This window comes from Athene cunicularia (assembly GCF_003259725.1).
Source record: "Athene cunicularia isolate RWA chromosome 18 unlocalized genomic scaffold, athCun1 chr18_part1, whole genome shotgun sequence".
Taxonomy (NCBI): domain Eukaryota; kingdom Metazoa; phylum Chordata; class Aves; order Strigiformes; family Strigidae; genus Athene; species Athene cunicularia.
The window spans coordinates 8,265,408-8,290,637 of NW_020799123.1; the positions used below are offsets into that span (position 1 = coordinate 8,265,408).

General features: G+C 39.0%; 1 protein-coding gene across 4 annotated transcripts in view; it reads left to right on the top strand.

The window, feature by feature from the left end:
• The window catches only part of TOM1L1 (target of myb1 like 1 membrane trafficking protein), a 107,875-nt gene that overhangs the window by 60,690 nt on the left and 21,955 nt on the right, over positions 1–25,230 (top strand). Inside the window, exons 2-4 of one of the 4 annotated variants that reach the window (XM_026861209.1) lie at positions 7,762–7,859; positions 11,810–11,883; positions 12,780–12,860. In XM_026861209.1, coding sequence (XP_026717010.1) covers positions 11,870–11,883; positions 12,780–12,860 — 95 coding nt within the window. In that variant the 5' untranslated portion in view covers positions 7,762–7,859; positions 11,810–11,869. Of the gene's footprint in view, positions 1–7,761; positions 7,860–11,809; positions 11,884–12,514; positions 12,861–25,230 lie in introns of those variants that run through there. The other 3 variants (XM_026861213.1, XM_026861212.1, XM_026861210.1) reach the window with 3 other exon arrangements.

Below are 25,230 nucleotides of genomic sequence, written 5' to 3' on the forward strand. Positions count from 1 at the left end.
CATAAAATCCACCCCAGCTGAGCAAATCCAGTTGCCCTTAGTAAGTAAGGGATAATATACTGCAAATTTTGCTTTGAGCAACACTAACTGCTATAACAAGACTGAAAACTATGTCCGGTCCCACAGATGTTTGCTGCTTTTTGGCTATTTCCAGTTGTTTCTTCATCAAATTAGCTCTCTAGAGTCAAGATAAAGATGCAGATGTCTTGGGTATGTTTACATGGTGCCTCAGAGATCTCTGACACTCTCTGTTCCATGTACACAGACCTGCGCAGCTCTGCATGAAGATGCCAGTTCAAGTCCCAGAAGCAACACACAAGCTGTGTCTGTGCATCATTTGGCACACACTTCAGGCTTACTTCTCAGTGCAGGCTGTAAGTGTAGCAAGGCTCTCTCCAGTTCCAAAGCCAAGCTGGCCCTGGACATGTACGGATCTCCACACTGACTGATTTTTAAACTCCTTGTTTCCAACAGTTGGTTTTCATTCTGAATTGGAGCATTTCCATGTCTCTCATGGAACAGGATTGATTTGAAATGTTACTTTTAATTGTAGTATTTTTCTGTTTGTAAATACAAGGTTTTCTAAGTGGAAATTTGTTTTGATATAAAAATAAGTTCTCTGTTTTCAAGCAACATTTAGAGGGCAGAGAAATGTTGAGCATTTGATAACTTTTAATTGGTCCTGATTCCCTAAAATCTAGGGGCTAAAATCATTATTTCCATCGCACCTTAAAGACGTTAACAAGGACTGAAAGCAGGTAGAAAATACTGCATCACAGTCTATATTCTTACATTCTTTTAAAAACAAGTGGGTATAACCAAAAATCGGAGTAAATCCAAATAAATGGGACAAAATTCACAGCTGAACAAGTGGCAGTAGATGTGTGCCCAGCCCTTTTGGGTGCTGTGCTAGGCTGAGAGAGGGGCTCTGGCTGTGCCGGAGCTCTGCGAGGACTCCTGCGTGGGCATGACCCTGGGGGACACAGAGGAAAGGGAAAGGGCAGCCAAAAGGGCTTGCCATGGTTCAGAGACAGAGTAAGGGTGTCTTCCCAGGGACTATCATTGGTCACACAGAGCTCACACATGGCTCGTGTGGGTTTTTTCCCCTCATGAGTTTTTTTCCCCATGAGGTTTTCTCCGTGTGAGCTTTTCCCATGTGAGTTTTTCCCACACAGGTTTTTCCCCCACACAAGTTTTCTCCCACATGAGATTTTCCCCATGTGAGTTTTTACCACGTGACTCTTCCCCACTCTTTTTTTTTTCACATAAGATTTTCCCATGTGAGTTCCCCCCGTGAGTTTTTCCCCATGTGAGTTTTTTCCAGATGCCAGAAAAAGGCTTCCAACACATCTTCATGTTAAAATGAGTATGCTGCGAAGCAATGTACGTACAACCAGCAAATAGACAGTTGATCCACATGATCTTCCCAGTCCTGCCTGCTTTATGTAGCTAATTAGATCAACTTCCCATTGCTGCATCTACTGTTCAGCTTAGGGGTTACATCTTTAAGTCTTTGAATTAATTAATTTCCTTTGAAAGGTGAACTGTGACTCTGAGGACCGAAACTCAGGGATTGTTAATACCTTTCAAGAATAGATTTACAGAAGTTATCCTTGTGACCCACATACCCTAAATACAGCTTAAGCATAATGAGAGCTAAACGAAGAAAACAGAAGTGAAATCAGCATACATTTGAGGAGAATATACTAATTTGATAATAGCAAATGTCATTCCTGAAGAGGTACCTGCCACAGCCTGTGGAGCACACGCTTTGAAGGGAACTGGCTTCTGGTGTATGAGGGTATTGAAGGACCCCCGTGAAAAGTGTTGGGCTTCCCAAAGCTTCTAGCTGTCTGGTATTGCTGCTTTCATTTAGATCATCTCTTGCAGAGTGCATCGGAATATGAAAGTCTTCTCCTCAATTCCTTGTCATTTTTCCACAGGTGCTGTAGGTATTAAGTCAATACACCCCATTGAATGCACATTGAAATTTAGCCCACTATAAGCAGGTGAAATGGGAATTTAAACCACAGATCCCAGTTGCTGAATTACTTTGTGCAGCATAGAAAGGATGTTAATACTGGTGAATTGACTACTACAGTTAGTTAAAATACTTTCACTGATTTTTTTCTAACTGACAGCTTCTTTGTATACTTTTCTCTCTGTGTTTCTGCTAATACAGTCAGCTAAAGTTGCTAGCTGGGACTTTTTCTTCTCATTTACAATCATGTGGAGTTACCTTTTTATTTCAGCTCCCTTCCTAAAACTTTTACTTCAATTGGTATCATAAGCATGGTGATTTTACGGTCAGGCAGTATGGAACTAGTTTGAAAATTCTCCACTACATTGTTCTGAGTAGTCCAAAACACAAGAATAAGAGCGGAGCTGTATGGTATTACTACTCTTTTACGATGCTGAAGAGCCAAAACCATGCCAAGCCATTCTGTTTTCTTATTTACTGTTTCAATTATTTATTGACATGTAAAGTTAACAGTTTTCTGTGTTAACTCCAGCTTGTGATATATGTGGTATGAATAAGGTTCTTTGGACTTCGCATTTTTATCTGATTTTCTCAATGTTGGCAGTAATTTTGCTGTTTTAATAATTGATCTTACTCACCTGCTGCTAAAAACATTTGTCATGTTGAATTTGGTTATTCTCCTCTTTTCTACTCCTAGGATGACTTCTGCCACCCTTACTCAGAAGGACAGGGATGCAGTTCATCCAGGTACTTGTGCAGAGAGGCCTGTGTCTGACCTCTGACACTGAGGACTCCTTGGCAATCACTTTCTAGCCTTCAGCTGAACATTTATTTTACACCAGTGTTCAGACTTCTTCTTGTTCATAGTCACTCATCACCACACCACAAGTGGGTAGGATTGACTCCTCTTATTCTTACTTTGATGATGGTTCAACTTGGCTTAGCTCCTTCTTCCTTACCTTTCCTTTGCTTCCCATTCTCCAGCTGCTCAAGTTTAGCCATTTGTCTGCTCACGACTTTTGTCTTTTTTTCAGATGTTAACTTCTGCATCTTCTCCATTCAGTGCAGAACTCAACTACCTGCCATGGTTTTATCAAGAACCTTTTTGGGGCCTGGGTTGCTGAAGCCAAGGTAATCTCAGAGAATATCTTTCACTTAAGAACAGAAGTAGGATATTGCTCTGTAACTCTCCGTAAAAAAAGATGTTTGACAAAATGAACTCTGCACACTCTGAAGACTCAGAAGGCAAATAAGCCTGTCAGTGTTGTGCTCATAATAACATTTGGGGTTAGGCCATGACATTTAGAGCTGGATATATTACAGCACCATTTGAGCTGCAGCTTTCATACACCTCCAATCTCTTCTCCTTTGAGCCTCTCTCTTCAAAACATGCTTCTTCAATCAGACTGAAGAATCTGATCATGTTTAATCTTGGGTAACTCAGTTAAGTTGATATCTAATCTTTCCTTAATATCACCTTTATTCTCTGTGCTTCAGCTTTCATTTTTTTCTGTCCAGATCTTTGATTCCTGCTGGTAAACCATAGATGGGAGCTGCACAGGCTGACAGACCATCGTGTACAGCTGCGTGGATATGGGATAAAAAGGGTGCACGTGCAGCTTGTGCAGATGTTTGGCCAACCCTCGCTTGTGTTCGGGCTCATCTCTGATGAGGGTACAACCTTTTCTGGGACAAGGCACCATCTGCATTTGTTTCTTGAAGCATTGTCAAAAGTGACGCACTGCTGTGAGCACCGGTATGATGATTTAAATGAGCTAAATAAAAATATTTTTATGTCAATAAAGTAAGAGGAAGAAGAGGAATGCCAACAGAGATTTGAGAGAGGTTACAAATGAAAAGGCACTGTATAACATTTGGTGATGTTTAAGGGTAAAAAACATTATGAAGAAAGCATGTTTTATATTTTTAATCTTTTTAAGCTGGCCATTTTATCAGGGACGACAAAAGTTTCCAACAAAATGAAGTTTTTGCCTTCATTTTAATTAATTTCAAAGTAGGTCCAGATATAGGTCCCAAACAAATTCAAAATTCCTCTTTCTGAGTTTGATACTTCTATATTTAGGTAGTGGTCCCACTCCATGTATGATGTAAGTCAGACCAAGAAAATTTGAATGTACGCTTTAGAATAAGGGGAATTAAAAATAGAAATTAACAGGGTTAGGGTTTTTTCCTCCTTGTAATATTTTGGGTTTCGTTAGCCTTTTCAAGTTGGAGACTAAGATTTAGATTTCCAAGCTTTGCTCTCTGGCTGGAAATGCTAATAGTTACTTCTGAAAGATAAAAATATGAAACTTTTGGATAATAACATCACTGTAGGGATTTAACAAATTCCTGTGGGACTACCCAACTTCAAGAGCAGCCAGCATTACGTCACTTGATGGGGATACAAGATGTGTGCGGAATAGCCATATAAAATTAAGGCAAGTGATAATTTTAGTGATTTCCCCATTATTTTCTGTATATAAGTGTTGTCATGTAACGCCAGCTGGCAACTAAGCCCCACACAGCTGCTCACTCACTCCCCCTGCATTGGGATGGGGGAGAGAATCGGAAGAGTAAAAGTGAAAAAACTTGTGGGATGAGACAAAGACAGTTTAATAGTTAAAGCAAAAGCTGTGCACGCAAGCAAAGCAAACCAAGAAATTCATTCACCACTTCCCATGGGCAGGCAGGTGCTCAGCCGTCTCCAGGAAAGCCGGGCTCCATCGCGTGTGGTGGTGACTTGGGCAGACAAACACCGTAACTCCAAATGTCGGCCCCTTTCTTCTTCTTCCCCCAGCTCCTATGCTGAGCATGACCTGTACGGGCTGGGATATCCCTGGGGTCAGCTGTCACAGCTGTGTCCCCTCCCCACTCCCTGTGCACCCCCAGCCACTCGCTGCTGGGGTGGGATGAGAAGCAGAAAAGGCCCTGACTCTGTGTAAGCCCTGCCCAGCAATAACTAAAACATCCCTGCATTACGAACACTGTTTTCAGCACGAATCCAAACACAGCCCCATACTAGCTACTACGAAGAAAATTAACTTTATCCCAGGCCAAACTGTGAATCCTTGGGATTTATGTAATAAGCAACAAAAAAAATTCAGGTTTTACAATGAAAAAGAATATTCTTATGCTTGTTTACAGTGATTCTTTAGTAAAATTACCTATTGCTATGTTATGATTGCTGTATAGCAATATTTTAATATAGTAAAGTTGAAATTATATCACAAAAAATTTACAAATAATTATGTAAAATGGTACGTTCTATGGCTAGCAGGATACCTAAACACTACTGTAAAAATGAAATAAGGATCTACTAATGCAATATACCTACTTAATAAAAGTTGCTTTCATATTCAATACCAAAATATTAAAGCATGGTTAACATCTGAAAGTCAAAAGTGAAAGAATAAATTAACTAAGGTTAAGAACCTTGTAGCACCTGACTACCAAAGCTCTAGGGCATTATAAAATTTCATGCTCTTGTAATAAAAGGGATAAAGAATTGGCTAGAAGACCACTAAAAGTTAGAATAAATGAACATAAAGTAGATGAAAAATCTTGACGTGACTGAGACCACAAATGTGTAAAGACCAAAGACACAGTTTTAAGCCATTAGAGGACTGAATTAAATGCAAAATGAATTCTAGTAGTAAATTAATAGAAAATTTCAGAGGTAAGTGAGCTCTGTTTCACAGTTACAGAAAACTTTTAATATCATTTTTATATCTTATTTTTTTCAGTATTTGAAAACATTGAAGTGTGATGAGTTAAATTCTTGCACATGCCCCAACCAGAAACAGTATTTCTGCATATAGAACAGGCACATTTTATAGAACAGACAGACACATGATCACACAAGACATTTTCCACTTAAGGTGGAAGCAATTTACCATTTAAATCTTTATTCAAAAATTGTTTTATATAGTGTATTAAAGTTTTCATCTAAGCTCAGTACCACCTTTGTTTATGTAAACCTTCAAAAGTGATGATGAAAAAGATCAAATTTTTTAGACATATGTTATTATTTCTTAACCAGTGGACAAGACTGAGAAGGAAGGACATTAAAAAAAGGTAGAGGAATTGCAAGATGCTGAAGAGGATATTATAGCCTAAAGCAAAGAAACAGTTTTCCTCACAAGCTGCAAGGCAGCCAAAATCTGGAATGTTTGCAAGATCAAATATAGTCAAGAGACAGAAGCAAACCAACCTCTGGTATTGAAATGTTCTTTGTTTGCCAGCATGAGAAGCATTTGACTCTCTGACCACTTTTGTATTTGGAAAACTTGTCAGTGATGTGAAAATGGGCAAACATTTGCCTAGTGCCAGCACTGCAGGTGGTTATGAACCCAGTCAGACTCCCAAGTTTAAAAAAAAAAAAAAAAAAAGGTAGAAAAAAGGTAGGAAAAGACCTTCTGACCTTTGATCTGATTACAGTGCGTAGAAATGCTCTTTATTCCAGTGGGGTATTGCCTTTTGAAGGTAAGATCCTACACTGAAATAGGTTCTGGTTTGATCTCTGTAATCCAGTGTTAACCACTGCAGGTGTAATCTGTCTGCCTGCAAATGTCTATTAAAAGACTTTCTGTGTAAACCAGAGTCTCACTTTATGTTTTGAAAAGTTCTAAGTGACATAGAACCAAATTACCTCCATCATACCAAGCAACAGCCAGCTGTAAGACAGTTTTTATTGTCTTAAAAATATATTCTCCACCATGATCTTAGAAAGAAATAAACTGTATGTGTTTTTCTAAAATCATGAACATGGCACTTTGTACTGAGAACATGAGTGACTGGAAGTAAAATTTTGATTTATGCGCAGTGTGTGTCTGTCTCTTTACGACCATAAGTACAGATGGCTTTTAGGGCTCTGAGTAAAACTTCTGTACTTTGGTTTCAGCTGTTTTAAGAAACTCTTCCTCCCATTCTTTTTTTCTGGATTTTTGTTTTGGCCTTTAGTGCTCTTTGTGGGTATTTTACACCCACAGGCTGCTCCACCGTAGGGACGTCGGTGTTCAAATCTTAGCACAACTCTAAGATCCACTTCATTGTCATCTCCACTATGAATTATGGTTTTGGTTTTGAAGAAAAACCCTAAAACCTCTAATGAGCAAAGTTGAAGCTTTCACAGTAAGCATGTGTGGTTTGCTGGAGACAGGAGCAGTAACTATTATTTAATTTACTGATTTACCTACAGGGATGGCAGCATGACAGTAAGAGTCTCCACAGTTTGCTTCATTACTTTTTTCTCCTTTATGGAGCTGTAAAATAGCTTTCTTGAGTGCATCTGAAGGCACTGCGAATGGGAAGGCCAGTTCAGCTGTGTCTGTGGATGGGTTGCTGGACACCACGAGGAATCTGTTCTAACAGAGTGGTATCAAGCTGAAAAACACAGTGATGCAATTCCTGGCCAAAGATTCCCTCAGAGATCTAGTAGTACAGGTCAAGAGTCTTAATTCTTGTAGCCACCAGATTTAGAATGATGCAAACTGAGCGGGTTTTGTGACAGCCACACAAATATATGAGAGAGGATCTAATTAATTAATTTGTCAAATTTAGCCAGATTCATTCAGCTAGAAAAACTACAGGAACTTCTGGGTGGAAAACTTTAATAAGTTTAAAAGGAGTAAATTAAACTCTTTTAAAATTAAGAAGCTAGTAGAAAAAGTTGAAGTTCAACAACATTAGCAATAATAGACTCCTCTACGGGCTTTCAGATTCTTTGTAAGAGTACCATCACTTCTCTTCATTAACAAACTGTCCTGTTCCTTTTCTAGACCAGAGCTAGCACATCCGTGTGACCATTTCTAATGAGATACGGGATAATACTGCAAGGACCAGACTTGCTTGTCAGCCACTGCCTGATGGGTTTAAGGTAAGAAATGATCCTTCATTAATTAACCGTCACTTTCTATGTAGATTCACTCATTGAGATGCAGGTAATTAAACCAAGGTCATTTCAAGGACCAACAGAGGAAAAACAGCAATGCAGAGGTGGTGTGGTTGACTTGATAGAGGGCTTTCATTACAGTTGTGTAACAGTTTCAGATACAAAGGTGGCCTTTTTGGAGACAAAGAAAACCACCCTCTTTTTTAACATGTCACCCCAAGGCTAAATAGGTTTTGGACCTAACTTCATAGATTTTGCCTGGCTTTCAGAACAGATTAGGAAAAGAAAATGTCAGTAAACTCAAGAAAATTCAAGATAAAATAATAATATATGGAACAAAGGCAGGCATGGACTTATTGGGAGGGATTGACAGTGATTGAAATATCCCTGCAAAAAAGACTCTCAATCTTGTGTCTCATTTTAAAGTGATATTCACCAATTGTAAAAGAACTACTTCAGTCAGAAGACTTTACGTAGAAAATGGAAGTGTATTTGTCTCAGTGTTCAGATTCATTTCATTGACTTAACCCTTACAGATGCAATGATGTGAGCCTATTGAGAGCTGTGCAATGCAAGCAGCCGCTCACCCATTCACAGGTATAAGACTCCAATTATGAAACTGCTGAAGCTTGGGGGTCAAATAGTGGGGTTTTTGCAGCTCCTCCAACTTAGCTCTTACACCAGTCCAAGACATGTGAAGTTCCAAACTTTGATCCCTGTTGAGAGCAAAGCAAATATATTGAACCTGCAAATACCCTTTACCTCTTTCCAGGTAGTTCCCTTATAATTTGAGTGTTAGTTTAAAGTTTTACACTATAGATTTTAATAATGATCTTCCATCTGGTTTGCTGAGTACCACTTGCTGTGGATTATATGACCTACTCACTAGCATGTCCTATTATGAGCACTTAAACTTGAAAGTGGTAAAGACAGAACACTTAACCTGTTAAACACAGAATCGGAAGTTTATATAATACAATATGGTTTAGCCCTTCTAATATTTTCCATTTATTAAAATAAATTTTACTGAAAACTTTCTTCTCGTGAGAAGGAAAAGAAATCATGGAGATTGAAAAATCTCTATATTGAGTTGTAGTGAACAAATTATTTGTTGAAATATATACATGGATTTGTTTCAGTTAAGGCCTTCAGTAATCATCAGTGTGGTAAGTGATCAAGGGTGATTTGCAGATCGAATGGGATTTTTAATAAAAGGAATGATCTTGCTGCAACAGACCTGAGAACGTCCTGACTGGCTGGCAAGGGGGAAAGGACTTCAGTGCCAGGTTGCAAGAAGTACTGTCTCAAGGCAACTATTAAACTGGAATCTTATGTTACCATGACAACTGTTGAACTTTCGTCTTTGTTTAAGCTTAGACCTGAGTGTAAAAGAGATCAGTTTTGTAATTTACAACTTCACAGCTCCTTGTTAACAAATGCACAGCCCCCATTGTTATGTGACCCAAAGCCTGGCTATGTGCTCAAACCCACAAACCGACCTTGAAGCTAGCGCCAGCCTTAAAAATGTTCTAATAACAAAAAGAAGCCGAGAGCCGTGCTGAAGATGCCAAAACTGACCTCCGTGAGGATAAAAGGGCTCTGTTACTTGTCGGAATTTGCGAGCCTTGGGTAGAGCTGCGACTCCCCGGCCGCCCAGCGCGCTGATTTTTGCTTTCCTACCTTAATAAATGCTTAGTAAATTTATTTCGGACTCTAGTAATTTAATTCAACTATAACAATCAGTATACTAAACTTCTACAAGCATGGATATGCAAAGCACAAAATCTAGTGTTAACAGTTACGCAGGGATACTAGGTGTAGATGTGAATGAATTTGAAATTATTTTTCCAAAATACTCCTGATAGGTAAATATTATAGTAGAGTTACTCATACAGACATTATCCACACATCAATCGTAGCTTGTATTGTGATACTTGAGTGCAGAACGTATAAAAAAAGTGAAGAGCATTCAGAAAATCACTATCTCCTCATGAAAATTCCTCAGCTAGGCAAATTGTTTTCATTATGAAATTAAAAATAAATAAAATAAAAGCTTGTAAAAAATAGGCAATCATTCACTACAGAAGAAAAGATCTGTTAACACATAATATACTAATCATGGTGTTTAAAGCTGTGCTAGAAAGTTTTTATGGTGAATAGGGAAATACACAATTCTATATAGATTACAAAAGATTTATTCATTCTAATTTTAAGATAATTGATGTTTGGACAAAGAGATTTTTTTTCTGTGCCATTTTACCATCCACAGCTGGTTCTGTACCTTTAAAACAACTGACTTGAGTAAATAAAGGTGTAATATTATTGTAATTCACCCTAGAATCCATTTTAAGATGATCAATCCTTGTAACCTGGTCTTTTATAATCTATAACTCCTTGAGAAAAGTTTTACATATCACTTTTAAAATGGAGGTAGAGAGTGAGATCATAAATTAAATACCAAAATCTGACTGTCCAATAATCTCAGCCTAAGTTTTAATTTTCCATAAGGAACCAACACAAAAATGATGCAGATGTCCTGCAGCTGGAGTAACGTGTACCGCTCCTGAACATGCTTGACACACAGTGTAGTTCAAGACAGTGGAATCGGTTGATGCCATGAGGGATTTCCATTTTAGCCTTCAAAACCAAACACTTTGTAGATGGGTTTGATAACAAAAATACACGCAGTTGCATTTCAGATACACACACACAGAGTTACTGGCGTTCCAGCACGCAGTGGGCACCAACTCAGTTACGCTGACTTGTACACACCAGTATTACAGAGTTGCTGAGCAGCCGTGTGCCAATGAGAACTGCATTTGGCATGCACATTGCACCTGAATTACAAGAACTGTAAAACGAGCAATTAGAACTGCATGTCATTTGGAAATTTGAGTTTTCAGCACCACTACCATCTTTCCCAGGAAGGCAACACTGTCAAAATGGGGGTTTTATGCAAAGCTTTAAGAAAAAATGCCTAACAAACTAAAAATATGAAGTCAGCTGAACCTGAATGGAGCTCCAATTACAACATTTTTTTTTTTTTTAAAGCTTTTGAGAAAGTGTTTGAGCTTAATTAGGTTAAGCTATTTCAAAGCATGCCCAGTTGTAATTTGTTTATGATACAGAGTTGCTCTTTGATCATGAATGTTCATTTTTATAGAAACCCTGTTATCAGTCTCAGGATAAGAAATGAACAGTGTTTGTGCTAAGAAAATTAGAAAAGTTTAAGCTCAGAAAATAGCTGTTATTAATAAAAGAAAGACTGCTTAATTTAGTGTGTGATGGCAGTAGGGTGAGCAAGTTATTTTTCAGGAAGGAAAGGGAAACTGACGTGTGTACACTTACACATCCCACCGAAGATATGGTACCCATTGGAGTATCTTTAATAAACTGGTATCTAGTCTGAGTTTGAACTTCGCCAGTTCTTGGGTAAAGCACCTATAATATCTGCTCACAATTTCTATCCTTTGAAATCCTTCCATTCATTCTCACAGCAAAAGAAAACAAAGCATTCTCCAGCCTTGAAATTGCTGTTTGATTCTGGTATTTTTAAGAGATTTTACCAGAAAGGTGAAAAAGGTATAATATAGTGTAAGTGTCCCTAAGAAAATACTCTGGCTCTTCATTTTTAAAGAACAAACCTTTGCTGTTGTTGGAAGTAGGTAATAAGAACATACTCGGCCCATCTTTATTTAAAAGCATGACTCTATATTAGAGGCTGTAGGCTTGCCTTTTCAGCTTATCTCTCTTCCCTTTTTAGTTTTTGTTTAAATCTTTTACGTTGTAAGATGGTTGCATTAGCTGCACAGTTTTCTAGCTGAAGATCATCCAAAATACATGAATACATCCTTGGCCTTTGGGAAGGGCTGTATTCACAGAGCATTTAAATGAGTTTTTTCAGATATTGCATGAAGATATTTTTACACTCATAGGGGAGTAATGCAGATCTGTCTGAGCTTCCCTGTACCAGCAAAGCTGTCTCTCTCTGGAACATGCCACAGAATGGGTAAGAGCTTCATGTGCAAAAATCAAAAGTTTTAAGACCATATTTTAAAACTCTGTTCAGGGGGTTTTTTTATGCAGTTGATAACATGAGTTGCCTATATGCATCCTGGCACATCCAGGGATGCTGTGGTTGGTCATGTCTGTACGATCTCACCTGAATTATGCACATACTAGTCACTGACGCAGATTAGACACGCAATATTTGTACGCTTTAAAAATGTAGGTCACCTTCATGAATAAAATTTCCGGACAGTGGCCTAGCTTGTCTTTGCCAGGCTGAGCATGCTGTTAGCCTGGCTCCACTCTGAAAAACTGTAACACGTGCAGTGCAGTAGGTTAATGACTGCATGAGTGAAACTACTGTTACCTTCCCAGCTGAAGGTTATCAGCTTTGACAGCATTTGCTGATGTCCAGTGAACCATAAGCCATATTCTAAGAGTACTTATCACTTTACTGTCTTACCGCCAAGGCAATTCATGAGCAGTTTGTGAGGAAAAAATGTGAGCTGGGCTGAGGAGGACGTAGGAAATTTTGGAGGGAAAAAGAAAAGTATTAGGCGATGCTAACTCATCAAAATAGGCCATGAAATAGGCCATAAAAGAGATGAAACAATAAGAGAGGCATCATAGTAGAAATAACTATAGCACCATCCATGTCAGGCTGGTACGCTCTCTTCACTCGTTCCCAAACCTGCCTGATTTCAAAGCAATCTTTGACATTTGTGCTCTGTTAGAACACTTCTTGCCAAGAGATCACTGTATAGTTTCACAAATATTATTGAAGTCTCACACAGTGCCTGTGAGGTATATCAGTAAAGTTATGTCATTTTTTCACATGAGTAAATTGCAGCATAGAGAAGTGATTTTTTTTTTTTTTCTTGTTTTCCCTGAGACCAGAAGCAAGATCCCAAGAGTCCTGGCTCCTCCATCCTGGTTTTATAACTTGTACTGCACTGCCTCTGTTTTAACAGAGTCCTGGTAAGTATTTTTGGTGCATTAAATATCATTTCTGTTCATGGGTCAGATGTGTCTATACTTGGTGCTAGTCCCTCTGCATTAAAAGACAAAGAGGAGGTGCTGCTCAGTAGGATTACAGTTGCTAAAGTTTTACCAATAAGCCTGAAATATTCTTTAGTAGTTAGTGTCTGTTCTTACCTTGATGGCAGCAGTGTAGACAAATATTTGGAAAATCACTGGTAATACAGAAAGGTTGAAGGGCTTTCCATATTGCCCCGCTCATTAATATTATGTGATGCCTCATCCTGAAGGAAAGCTGTGATTTCTTCCAGTAAAGAGAGTCCAAAGACACTTCCATCCACAGAGCAGGAACTTGTGAGCATCTGAACTGTAGTTCCTATGAGGTACAGCAGTGCTTCCCACAGCTACAGAAATGCGTATTGACCAGAAATAATACATTTTGCATTAAATAAAGTACACATTAAGTGAAACGTTTTTATCTGGTAATGTAGAGAGTTTATTTGTAGAGGTTTGATGGACAATGTCATGGTCCTAATCAAAAAAAAAAAAAAAAAAGCTTAATAGATTTACTTTTGAAAAGCAAAGGGCTAAGCACTAAGATTTTCTGGCTAAAAATATAAAACCAGTCATTCTGTGGAATGTATATTTACAATCAGTCATTAGAAATATAGAAAGGACTGAAAAAAATTATAGGGGACTAAAGATTGACTCAACGGATAGCTAAATATTAAATATTAACAGTGTTCATAAGAATGAAGGAAATTGCAAACAGCTTGCCAAACTGAATTGTCCAAAATGACTGACTGAATCAAGAAGTTAAACATCCTTGGGCAAAGCAAACTACATACCAGCAAAGGTCATTACTGTTTCCTCATAGGCTTTAGCTCTTTCACTTTGCAATTGAGCTGCGTTTTTTAAAATAGTTTCAGCATGCAGACTTAAAGGTCTGTGTTAAACAGAGAGGCTTTGAAACCCATTCCTTCTAGCAGCTGTTAATGAATACTAGCAGGTTATTAGGATGTTACTGGTAGCAGCTACCTGTGTGATACTCTGTGTGAAGGCTACACCAGCCACACAACGGTTAAAGATCAGAGGTTTAATTAGCTGTGTTTGACTGGGCTTGCCTTTAGGCCTCAGAAATTAAAGGATTGGAAGAAGAGCAAATGGAAGGCTCTTTTTTTGTCTTCCATGGGGGCAGTTTCCGAATGCTTGCCAGCATGCTGTGCACTGCATCTATGCTGTTGTACCTGTCACCATCCCGTTGCTGTTTCAGGTTGTGGCAGTAGAATTAATTTCCTTTATTATATCTGTATTCTGTTGGTACAGGATTTGGTAATAAACTAGAACTTACAGGAAACGCAGAAACTAGCAATCACTTTCCTGGTACGTAGGTAAACATGAATCTATATTCAGAGGTCTGCTGACAATATTTCACAATATTGCGTATTTTCTGCAATTGATTTGAGCAACAGGAACAGTAAGAGTATAACTGCAGCTCAAGTACCCTGTTCACAAGATGATAGTGCACTGTTAACTGAATCAAAGCTAAGACTAAGCGCTACTTGAAGCTTATTACCATTCAAGTGAGACCAGTTAAAAAGCAAGCACCAATTTAGAGGTAGTGACCTTGAGCTGTGAGTGTTGTATTATCAGGTGCAGCTGAACAAGGATTTGGCTCAGCTGAGGGGTAGCCACGAACTCACAGTAAAGAAATCATAAGTAACAAGCCACTGCATGAGAGGCTCCGTCTGCCTTGCTTTCAGTGCTCGTTCCCCATAAAATCAGAAAATTGATAGTAAATGCACAACATCTTATTGTCCATGGGTGGTTAGAGAATTCCAAATTGAAAGGGGCTGAGGTTATTCTTGCTTAGCAGATGAAATGCTAACTATATTTCAGTGCATTTGTGTATAGCAACGGAAAACATAATTTATCTGGGATGTCAGGAATTACATTGCTTTTCATTAACCTTATATAATGTTATGAGGCTTTGCTCTACTACTATGTAGGTAAATGTACTGTTGATTTCCGTGCACATGTATAGATACAGAATTAAGGCAGTGTTGGAGATTCCTCAGAACCTTGCTAGGAGAAGCCTGTTAAAAGCTTATAGCAGGTATTTATTTTATGTTTTAAAAATTCAATAGACTCCAGTTAATCTGTGCTCTGGTAATCCACAGAATAGTGACTGAGCCAGGCACTTAGCTGGTGTAATGTAGTGAAGCTCTTCTGAAAGCAACAGGCAGGCTGCTGCACTAAGATATAAGAGGCTTAGGCTCAATTCCCTAATTTACCTCAGATCTCTTGTGGAATCTTGGGCAAGTTCCTTATATCTAGATGAAAAAAAAAAAAAGTTTACAGGCATTGAAGAAATTTCGAATCCTGACAATGCTCATACTTCCTACATGATGTGTAAGGAGAGCAAGGCTCGTTAAATGGAATGCAAAATAAAACCCAAGGCTCAGCATTGTCACATAAATTCTATATGGCTATAAGAAGCCAATTTTACAAAAGAAGGCCTAACCCTGCATATTTCCAGTGAGAGTCCTCTGGTACTGCTTGCATCAACAGTGAAGCATCTAGTTTCTTACTGCTCCTGAAGACAGGTGTGCATGGGGGGCCAAGCTAATCATGACAAAAGACTTTGTGGGCAGGCATGGAAACAAAATTTTCCAGCCTCTGGTCAAGCCACAGCTGAAGGCGTGTTTCAAGCATCAGATCTCTGGAACTAGGCATCAAAAGAGGGACTTCAGAGAAATTAATGACTCTAACATTTAATCTTTCCATTGTAGCTTCACGACCTCAATATGGAATTGGAAGGTAAATGCATTAAGGAGTATAACGCATTCAGTTACTGGAGCAGTGGGGACCATATAAGTAGCTAAAATTAATAGATGCTGTCATTTATAATTGCTGAGAGTTCGAGCACCAGAGTGCATTTCAAGTGAGTATGGTGGGAAGGTTTTGAGCTCTTGAGTTGATAGTCTGATCTCTGATCCATACAGGCAGAGCTGCCTGGGGGGCCATTGGATGGAGATGTGCCAGACTATAAAGGTCTGCCCTGCAGACAAGACTGCAGAATAGGCACCTTCCTAGCAGTGATGCAGATACAGGATGTAGATGCTCTGTAAGCAAGTGGTTGAGTGAGCAGTGATGTCAACGCCTTTTTTGTAGCTTTGTGTTTCAGTTCATGATGAAAGAAATCTTTATTGTGGACACAGTTCCAGGAAAAGTGGATGAAAAATATTTTAGGGACCAATTCTGTCATAAGAAGGGGTGGAGAAGTGGGCCTAGTAACAATTTGAGAGGCAGGAAACAAGCAGAAGAAAATATTAAATCAAATGAGAAACGTATGGCGGGTCTTCTGTGAAATTAGAGAAATGTTTGGAGGCAAATTCTGCGGAATTACCACAGGACAAGTTATTAAGGAAGGTGAGTATGTGAGCATGAGTGTAGTACAATCAGGAAACAAGTTTCATGCTTCCTACTTGCAAGATACTGCTTTGTCAAATGACATCTCACCATGAATTGAAAAGTTAGTATTTGCTCTCTGTTACTTTTGATGCTGATAGCATTTTCTCCGGCCTCATCTTCTTCCGCTCTTCACATTTGACCAAGGACAGGTATTGATACCCACTGTGACTATTCAGGAACATTTCCTGACACTAAATCTCACTTTGAGAGAAGTGTGGCAGTTTACAGTTGAGTTACGTATGGCTGGATCTCAAATCCTCCTTTAAGCAGGACTGCCAAAAGACAGTGATTTGTCAAGTGTGCCATCAGGAGCCCAGCATTGCCCTTGGAGATGAGAGCAACCTGCACCTGGCATTAGGCTTTCCACAGAACAAAGCATCTCTGGGAGAGCTCCAGCCATCTTAACCTGGTCCTTCTGTACAAACCAAGCAGAAAAGGCAGAGAAAAGGTTACTGTCCCACAGCTGGCATGTTTTCTTTATTCATTGTATGTGCTGTGAAACTGCACAAAGTCCCTACCAAAATCAGCATGAACTCTGCTAGGCATTCCCCGTCTCTGTAACGGGGATTGTTCAGGTGGGGAATTCCTGTCCAAACTGGTGGACCTGAGCAGGCATTTGCACTGTCCAGCATGTGTGGAACGAGTCACTCCTTCTCCCTGTGACCTCTGATACCTACTCCTGGCAATGCAAATACCGCTGCGCCTTCCTCTCCCTGCCAGGACTGTTGTTCTGCAGCTAGCCAGAACAAACATGGACCGCGACAGAGCAGGAACCAAGTTTAGGTTTGCTGGATCCTAGCCTGGTTTCACAAAGGCTGCTTTCATGCTAAAATTCAGCAATGCGTTTCAGAAAGCAGCAGTGCAAAACCTCTCCGGGCTGACAGGTCAAAAGTAGAGTTTGGCTCAGAACTCCATGTGTTTTTTCAAGCAGAGGTATGTGTACAATTTAGCAGTCTTTCTGTTCAGGAGATCAGAATTAGGGAGTGCACGTAAATGAGTGTCATTGCAAGGAAAATGAGCGTCCTGAATTAGCACAGAAGACGGAGGAACTCTTGCTTGTTTTCAGAACCAACTACATTAGTAAGTAGCAACAGACTTGGTTCAACAGTCTGGTATGGGAAGACCTCTGACATATTGATCATGGTGAAAAAAGCAGTTCCTGGAGGCTTTTCCTCCCAGCTGTCTCCACAACAAACAGTTTAAATAATTAGAATGCTCTTCTACTGCATTGAATATTTCAGTCAAAAATTCCTACGTTGCTGACATTGGTGTGTCATTAGTCACCAATAGCTGTGGTGAAAACTCAAGTATGGACAAGCTGAAATTTCCAATTTTCCTACAGGACACGTGCTCTCTGTTAGAATGAGCATGCACTGTACATCCAAAACTGTTCTCTGCTTTTGGAACTACCAGTGGGATTCCTGCAGTGTGTGAACTATACCTTTTAGACATAATGAGAATTGTTTCACACAGCATTAAATTACTGGTAGCTGCATAGCCCTGTGAATGCCAGTGCTCCGGCTCCCTGGGTTAAATGTACTGCACAGAAATGTTTGCCAAAAACATCAGTGTGGAGATGCAGCCAAAGCAGTGAGTATATTTTGAGGCTTACAGCACTGAACAGAGATTCAGAGATTTTTACCTTAACTTTCAGAGCAGCAATCAGCAATAATTTCACCCTGCCCCACCCTGATACAGGGGATGTACCTCTGCAAATTCTCTCCTCACTGAACTGAATTACAGGGAGCTCAGGCTCCATGACAGGTTGCTGTACAACCTCTTAGGTTTATACACATGCTGCAGAACCCAGTGAACTGCAGTGCAAAGCAAGAGTCTGAGCTCCGTGAGAGATTTGTGTGATTCCTCTGCTCCACAGTGTTCGAGGCTTAGCATGACAGAGGTGACAATGCCATAAATCTCCATTTAGGCCACGTGCATTAATCCAGCAGCACCAACTGTGCAGAGGCCCCGTAGAGCAGAGCCACGTGCACTGGACAGCAGTCACTAGACACACAGAAGTGTGGTGGAAGTAAAAGAAATCTGAATGCTTTCTTCCTTAGAAGAGGGCTCAGTCCAAACACACGAAGACATTGTTTCTGTGTTCAGATTAAGAAACCGTATGAACATTTGCCTCCCTTAGCCAACAGGGAAAGATGTTCTTCAGCTTTCATTGAGTTACAGCATCAAAATCTGCATTTGTTTGTTTCTTCTGTTAACTGGCAGATATATAGCTGATTCTTTCCATTTAAAAAGTTGGCAAAATCTCTACATCCTTCACTCCAACAGTAGGAAAATCACTGCCTTTGAAATGTGTCTTTTGGTATGTCCTCATAGCTCTGTCTCTACAATTGAAGAGAAGTTGTTTGGTTTGGTTTTTTTTAAACTTCCTAGCTCTGAGGCAATTAATATGTGGTAAAATCTACAGCTGGTGGGAAATCTTTCCAACAAAACTCCTCTGATAAGTGAATACCGATTTGTCAAAATCAAAACTGTTCCTGGGTATCTGTTTTCATTCAATTCTAGTTCTGAAATTGCCAGTGTATCTGGTTCTGCATTCTCAAAATGAAACCTAACAATTTTTTGGTTTTGAATAGTTTTTGATTGACTGGGACGAAAAGCGTAGTTTGAACTGTTCTGTTGTTAAAGAAAAAACAAAAACACTAGGGAAATCCTATCATGGGCAAAACACTTCGTCATTTTTATATGATATTAACACATAAAAAAAAAAAAAAAAAAAAAAAAAAAAAAAAAAAAAAAAAAAAAAAAAAAGGCTCATTCCGAAAAGGATTGTGCCATAAATTACGTCTGTGTGTCGTTAAACCCCACCCCACCCCCAAAATACACAAATACTGCAACATCTTCCCGAGCAGAAAACCACCAAATCAGAGACAGAGAACCTGTATCCAAATGACCCTCTTCAATAACCGACTACTGAAAGACTCTTTCCTCAGTTCAACTATGAGACTGTGTATACCATCATGATAGATGAGTCTTGCTGAGACCTTAGATAAAGACTCCAGTGAAACAGCAGAATTGATGGAGAGCTCAAAAACATGGCATTGGCTGCTTCTTGCTTTCCTTAAAATATTGACCTTGGTAGTTGTTCAGGCCATGCCTGTGTTTCCTGTAATGCATTTATTTGATGTGAGCTAACATTTTTCTAAGCTGCTTTATCAAGCGATTGAAGTTATTAGAAAAATTATGACATTTGTTGTCCCTTATGAAAGATTAAAATTAGTCTTTTGCTTCTGAGTAACAGTTTGAGAATCAACTAGATCTGTCATTTACCTTGGTATCACACAATTTTTTTAAAACTAACAACCTAAGAAAATACTAGATTTAGGTTTTAGAGGAAAGAGGAGTAAAATGAACCCAGCAAAAGCTATAAAACAAATTAAGAACACGGATTTATAAGCTTCTTTGCCTTTAAAAACTAGACAGAGCAAAATCTGTTGCTATTGTTATTTTTATCCTGAGAAGTCACCCTGTGCCACAATATACTAAATGGTACTATGTACACTGCTCACTGTAAAACAGCTAAACATCCATGAGTCATTTGTTTAATCATTTCTGAGTTTTTATGCCAAACACCTGCCTTTTAATTTGCTACAACCAACCTGAAACATCTGTCAATTTTTCCCCATGAATTAATAACTCTGTAATTAAAATCCAGCAGAGAACTCAGCTGAGACTCCTGGTTAATTAGGACAGGAGATAGCCATGTGAGCAGCATGGCATTACATTAGTTGGAGAAGGCTTGGATTTGAACCAGGGCTCTGTGGGTGACACAGACCTACAAGTCCATGATTTAAATATGAAGCTTTTGGGTATTTGTTCCAGTAGCCAGTATGTCTGTAGGCAATCCAATATTGCTGAAATTATTTAATCAGGACACATTGCCTGAAAACTATTTTCTTTAAATGTGTATTTTTAAAGAATCTGGTTTTAGTTATCACTACTCTCCAAATACTAAGAAAATGAGAAGAAACAGTGCTGAACTAAGCTCTCGCCTAGAGCTGTTTTGCACTTGAAGTGGCAGTGGGAGTGTCACAAAGAGAAAAATTATCTTGGTAAAGGCCATACCTGCTGCTAATGTGCAAACGTCGAGGATTTTAGTTTCTTCTAAGATTGCATTCTACCCCGATAATTGCAATAGTGTCCAAATAATTAAGATTGTTCATGGTACTGAAAATAACAACTTGATGCAGGTTGATTCCTGCAGCTTTTGAAAGGATTCTTACAGCACATACTTGGCACGTAAGAATTTGGGAATTGGTTTTTTGCTTTTTTGTTTTAAAACAGCAGACAAAAATGTTTGTTGTTATATCACATTTAAGCAGACCTATAGATTAAACCATCTATTGAAGACCTCATTATTTGTCAAGTATTTTTTTAATTTTAGAAAGAACACCAATTAACATCACAGAATTTTCCAAGCTCGTTCACTGAAAGGCAAAGAAATTTGTCTTGCAGCTGAGTGAGATATGAAAGATTTTTATAATGAACTTCAATAATTTGAAAACAAAATTAAACTAAACTTGTAGCACACAGTAATGTATCTGAATGTCCTGTTGTGTACTGCAGAGAAAAAAACGTGTCATGCTAATTCTGAAGGCATTCCTGTTTTAATTGGGCAACTGTGTTTTACTAGGGCCCAAATTCACAAGGGATCTCCTATGAAAGAAACTTCTTTAAATAGCCTTTAATGTAAAGAGATGTTTAACCAATTCACATATTCTTCATTGTCAGCTTAAGTGAACCAGTTATTTGCCATTTTCCTTTGCAGGCAAGATGACAGAAGAGTTCCCAGCTTCTCATATACTAGCTTGCTGTAAATCTGAATTACTGAGTTCGTACCTTATCTTACATTTTGAGCTTGCTTTTTACACAGCAGTATATATACAGCAGTCACATCCCATTCATGGGAAAACTACCTACAATTCCTGTAATTTAAGATTCAGGGAGTTTATTATTTCTTCTTAAGATTTCCTGTGAGATTCAAGCAAAGGATTCTGTAGCGGATAAGGTATATTTAATAATTAACCTCACACAGGAAAGTTGAGTCAAGACTCACAATGTTCTGCAGTATATAATTTCTTTATAAATCTAGAATCTATTGCAGGAAAATATGGTTTTGGAGAGATGCTTAGGGAACTGGATGATGCATCTTTGTCTCTGAGAAGGTGAACTTGAGAAAAGGCTTTGGTAAATTTCCTAAATATACAACAGAATATTTATCTCCAGTCCTGATCCAGGGATAAAGGAGGATTCCTGAAAGGAAAGGGAGGAGAGGCAGGAAAGTGTTTGGATTAACACCACAGCATGAGAGTAGAATCTCAGATGGAGGTAATGTGCAATATCTTAAAAAAAAAAAAAAAAGTTAATAGATGTAAAATACTTTCTGAAAGATTTTACACTCTGGTACACATCACATGGTTTTAGTTTCAAATTAGCTGTGACTCCCATCGTGTGTTATTAAAAAACCAAATGTTTTTCACTTGGAATTCTGTTTTAGAAGGGGGAGAAATACAGATTTGTCCGACTTCACACGGGCAGAGACAGTGTGCTGAGCCTGTGTGGTCCAGGAAATGCAGCACAAAACAGAGAGTGAGAAAACCTGCTTGTCATCCACTTGTTCAGTACGGAAAAAACCACATCCCTACCCTCTTCTTCTGCCTTTTGAGAGCTTTGCATTGCATGTACAAGAGATCTTTTTTTTTTTTTTTTTTTTTTTTTTTTTTTTTTTTTTTTTTTTTTAATTTTCAAATGACAAGAAAGTATTATAGTGCTAGAGAGCAGCATCTGAACCACAGTGTGTATATGAGGCAAGCCAATATGGCTAAGAGGGTATTGCCTTTTCGATAAACCATCCTTCCCTCCGAGTAGCCCCCGCGTGAAAAATGAGGAGATCCGTTGGACAAGGTTGCCCTCTGCAGGCCACGGACACTCCCGCCTTCACTGCGGTATCTCTTCCTCTTTTCTACACAGGCAAATTAAGTATGGTCCTTTAAAAAATAAAACAGTAATTACTTCAGTAGATATTTGGGGACAGCTCTGTGTTCTTAGTGAGACCGGGTCCCAAACATTAATTTAGCTTGCTCAAACAGCTCCTGATTAGGTTTGCTGTTATCTGAGGACAATGAGCTAATGGAGATGATGCAGAAGGGATTTGATTTAGCCCTCTAGCTGTTTGTTCAAGTTGAGCTACCAGCACAGGCCGTAACCAGCATCTGGTCTAATGAGCTACAGCGAGAATCCCGCTGATTGTATCTTTGTTGTACTGGATAACAAGAATCACACTAAAATAGACTTCCGGAGAAGACTCTGAGAGTAAATACAGCTCCTGGGAGATGGGGGAGGGAATACTTTGCAACTCCACAGCCAGTCTCTGTTGAATAATGATCTTTTAAGAATTTCTCTCGTTTTTAAACTAAACCAGAAATCACCACCATGGTTTATAATTTTCATATAACGAATAACAGCACATACAAGTCATCAATAAATCAGTTTATGCATATGATAGCTGCTTTAAGTATTTCCCGCAATGTGCTCTGTGTGTGATTCCTTGAAAACAGGACTGAAGAGTAAATAAGGTAAAGGTGTGGTTTTTAAAAAACTAAATTAATGATATATAACTCTGAACTTTAAAACTAGCAAAACTAGATTGCAGAATTCTCTGCATAGCTATAGCAATTAGGGATGTGATATTATATTTGTAATTGACATAGAGACATCAGCAAAATCTCTAGTAGGAATAAAATTACATTGACAAGCCTGCTTATGTTGGCATAATACATGTTAGCTTGAGGCAGACATAAACTGAACACTTCTGTTTTGAAACATTTTGTAAAGAGAAATTATTTAGCTTCTTTCTTTCTTTCTTTCTTTCTTTCTTTCTTTCTTTCTTTCTTTCTTTCTTTCTTTCTTTCTTTCTTTTTCTTTCTTTCTTTCTTTCTTTCCATATTATATATGCTTGTAAAAGACAGAAAATGTCCCTTAATACTAATATTTACATATAATACTATATTTGCAACAACAGTAAAATTGCAAGGAGTGCAGTAGGACTGTCCTGGGACTCTTGACCACCAACGCGTAAATACCAAAAACTCCAGTCTGGAGAAGGCTGAAGAGTCAGGCAGACTTGTTTTAAGCAGAACCTAAAGCCCACCAGGAGGTCATAGACCTAGACCAGTAGCTGATTTCAATAAGTTTAATCAGTAAATTCCAATGAAAAAAAGGCTTCAGCAGATTTTGGGGTTTTTTTCCCCCGAGTAGCTCAGTAAAATATGCTCTCTGAAACAAGACCTAATTCACATCGCAGGTTTAACAAGGGCTAATTTAAATAGGCCCTTCTTTCAGCCTCAGTGTTAAAGAGCAAATGAAATAAACACCAAAGTTTAAAGGATGTCTTTCAAAATTCTGCAACCAAGAATAAATAAACAAAGTCATGTTTTGCTTATAAGCAAATGACAAGACTTAACAGAAGTGAGGAAAATTGAGATGCATTCATTAGAAACAGCCTCAAATGGAACCTCAGCAAGCTGTATGATGAACTCCACCCATATGCTATGGAAAGAGTAAGAAAAAGACTCTGCTCCTACATTTATTGTGCATTATAAACCTGCCTAAAAGTTCCTGTAATAACTTGCGTTTTGTAGAGATACTTGCGGGTACAAAAAGGATGTTCTTCTCCAGCCTTTACGGTAAAGCCGTCCAGTAGATGGGGCCACAGAGTTACACAAAATACAAAAGAAAGTAAAGGGAGTTTATCGAGGAAGATCATAATCAGTGCAAATAGAGCTTTGTTAATTCATGAAATTCTAATGTCAGGCAAATAATTTATTTGGTTATATCATGTTCTGACTGTATGCCTGATTAAGCTGTACTCAAATGATTCCATATTTGTTTGATTCTGAAATAATTACAACTCTCAGTCAACAAAAGTTACAGCCGAGTTTTTAATTTTCATTCATGCCACGTTCGTTCCCAAGTACTGTATAGGTCTGAGATAGAGTCAGACTTGTGATGAAGTGACACAATGGAAGTAATTGAAGCAAGAAAGTCCCACAAGTGGAAATGTGTATGTGGCGAGACAAACGTGTTAGCGGTTCCTATCTAATACAAAGGGTGACTTTATGTATGTAACTTACATGCACTAGTTGTGGGGGTTTTTTCCCTGCTTCTTTGAGATCTGGGCATCTGTTTTGGTTAAATCTGTGAAACAGAAAAGAAGATACGGGTTTGAGAAAACACGTATGAATGTTGCAGGAGCAGTGGTCGGCCCTGGTGACTTCATGGCGGTGGATGCTCAAGTTTGAAATGTGTCTGCAGGTAGTGTGCAGTGTGGTGTAGCAGAAGTTGTCACTCTTGCTGCATTTGCAGTCTGCTTTTAAAATGAATGAATTGCGTGTAATCAATTTAACCAGCAAATTCCATCAGGTGTCAGTTTAAAAGTGGACATTCTATTTTGCTGTACTTGAAAAGCCTGATTTTTCTGTCTCGTACGTGAAGATTTAACACTTAGATCATAAAGCTAATCCTTTAAACTCAGTCCTGCTAGAAACAATTCTTCGAAACACCTGAAAAGCCAGAATCACCATCGGTGGTCGGTGCTGAACAGATCCGCGGGGCTCAGTGCGGCACAGCAGGGTTTTCCCTCTCGGCGGAGCGAACGTGGGCCTCTCGCAGTCACGGGTGCAAACGGAGAGACGGAGCCCCGGGGTAGGAGTTTTTCCTCAGGAAGAACCAAGTTTCTCGGGGTTCCAGCGATCAGGCCCCGTTTGGGAGATGCGCGGGGGCCCCGTCCCGCGTTAAGCGCTGCCCGAGGAGCAGCCACAGGCGGCCGCGGCTGCGTGACCCGCGGGGAGGCCCGTGGGCCGCTCTGGGTGCGGGGCTG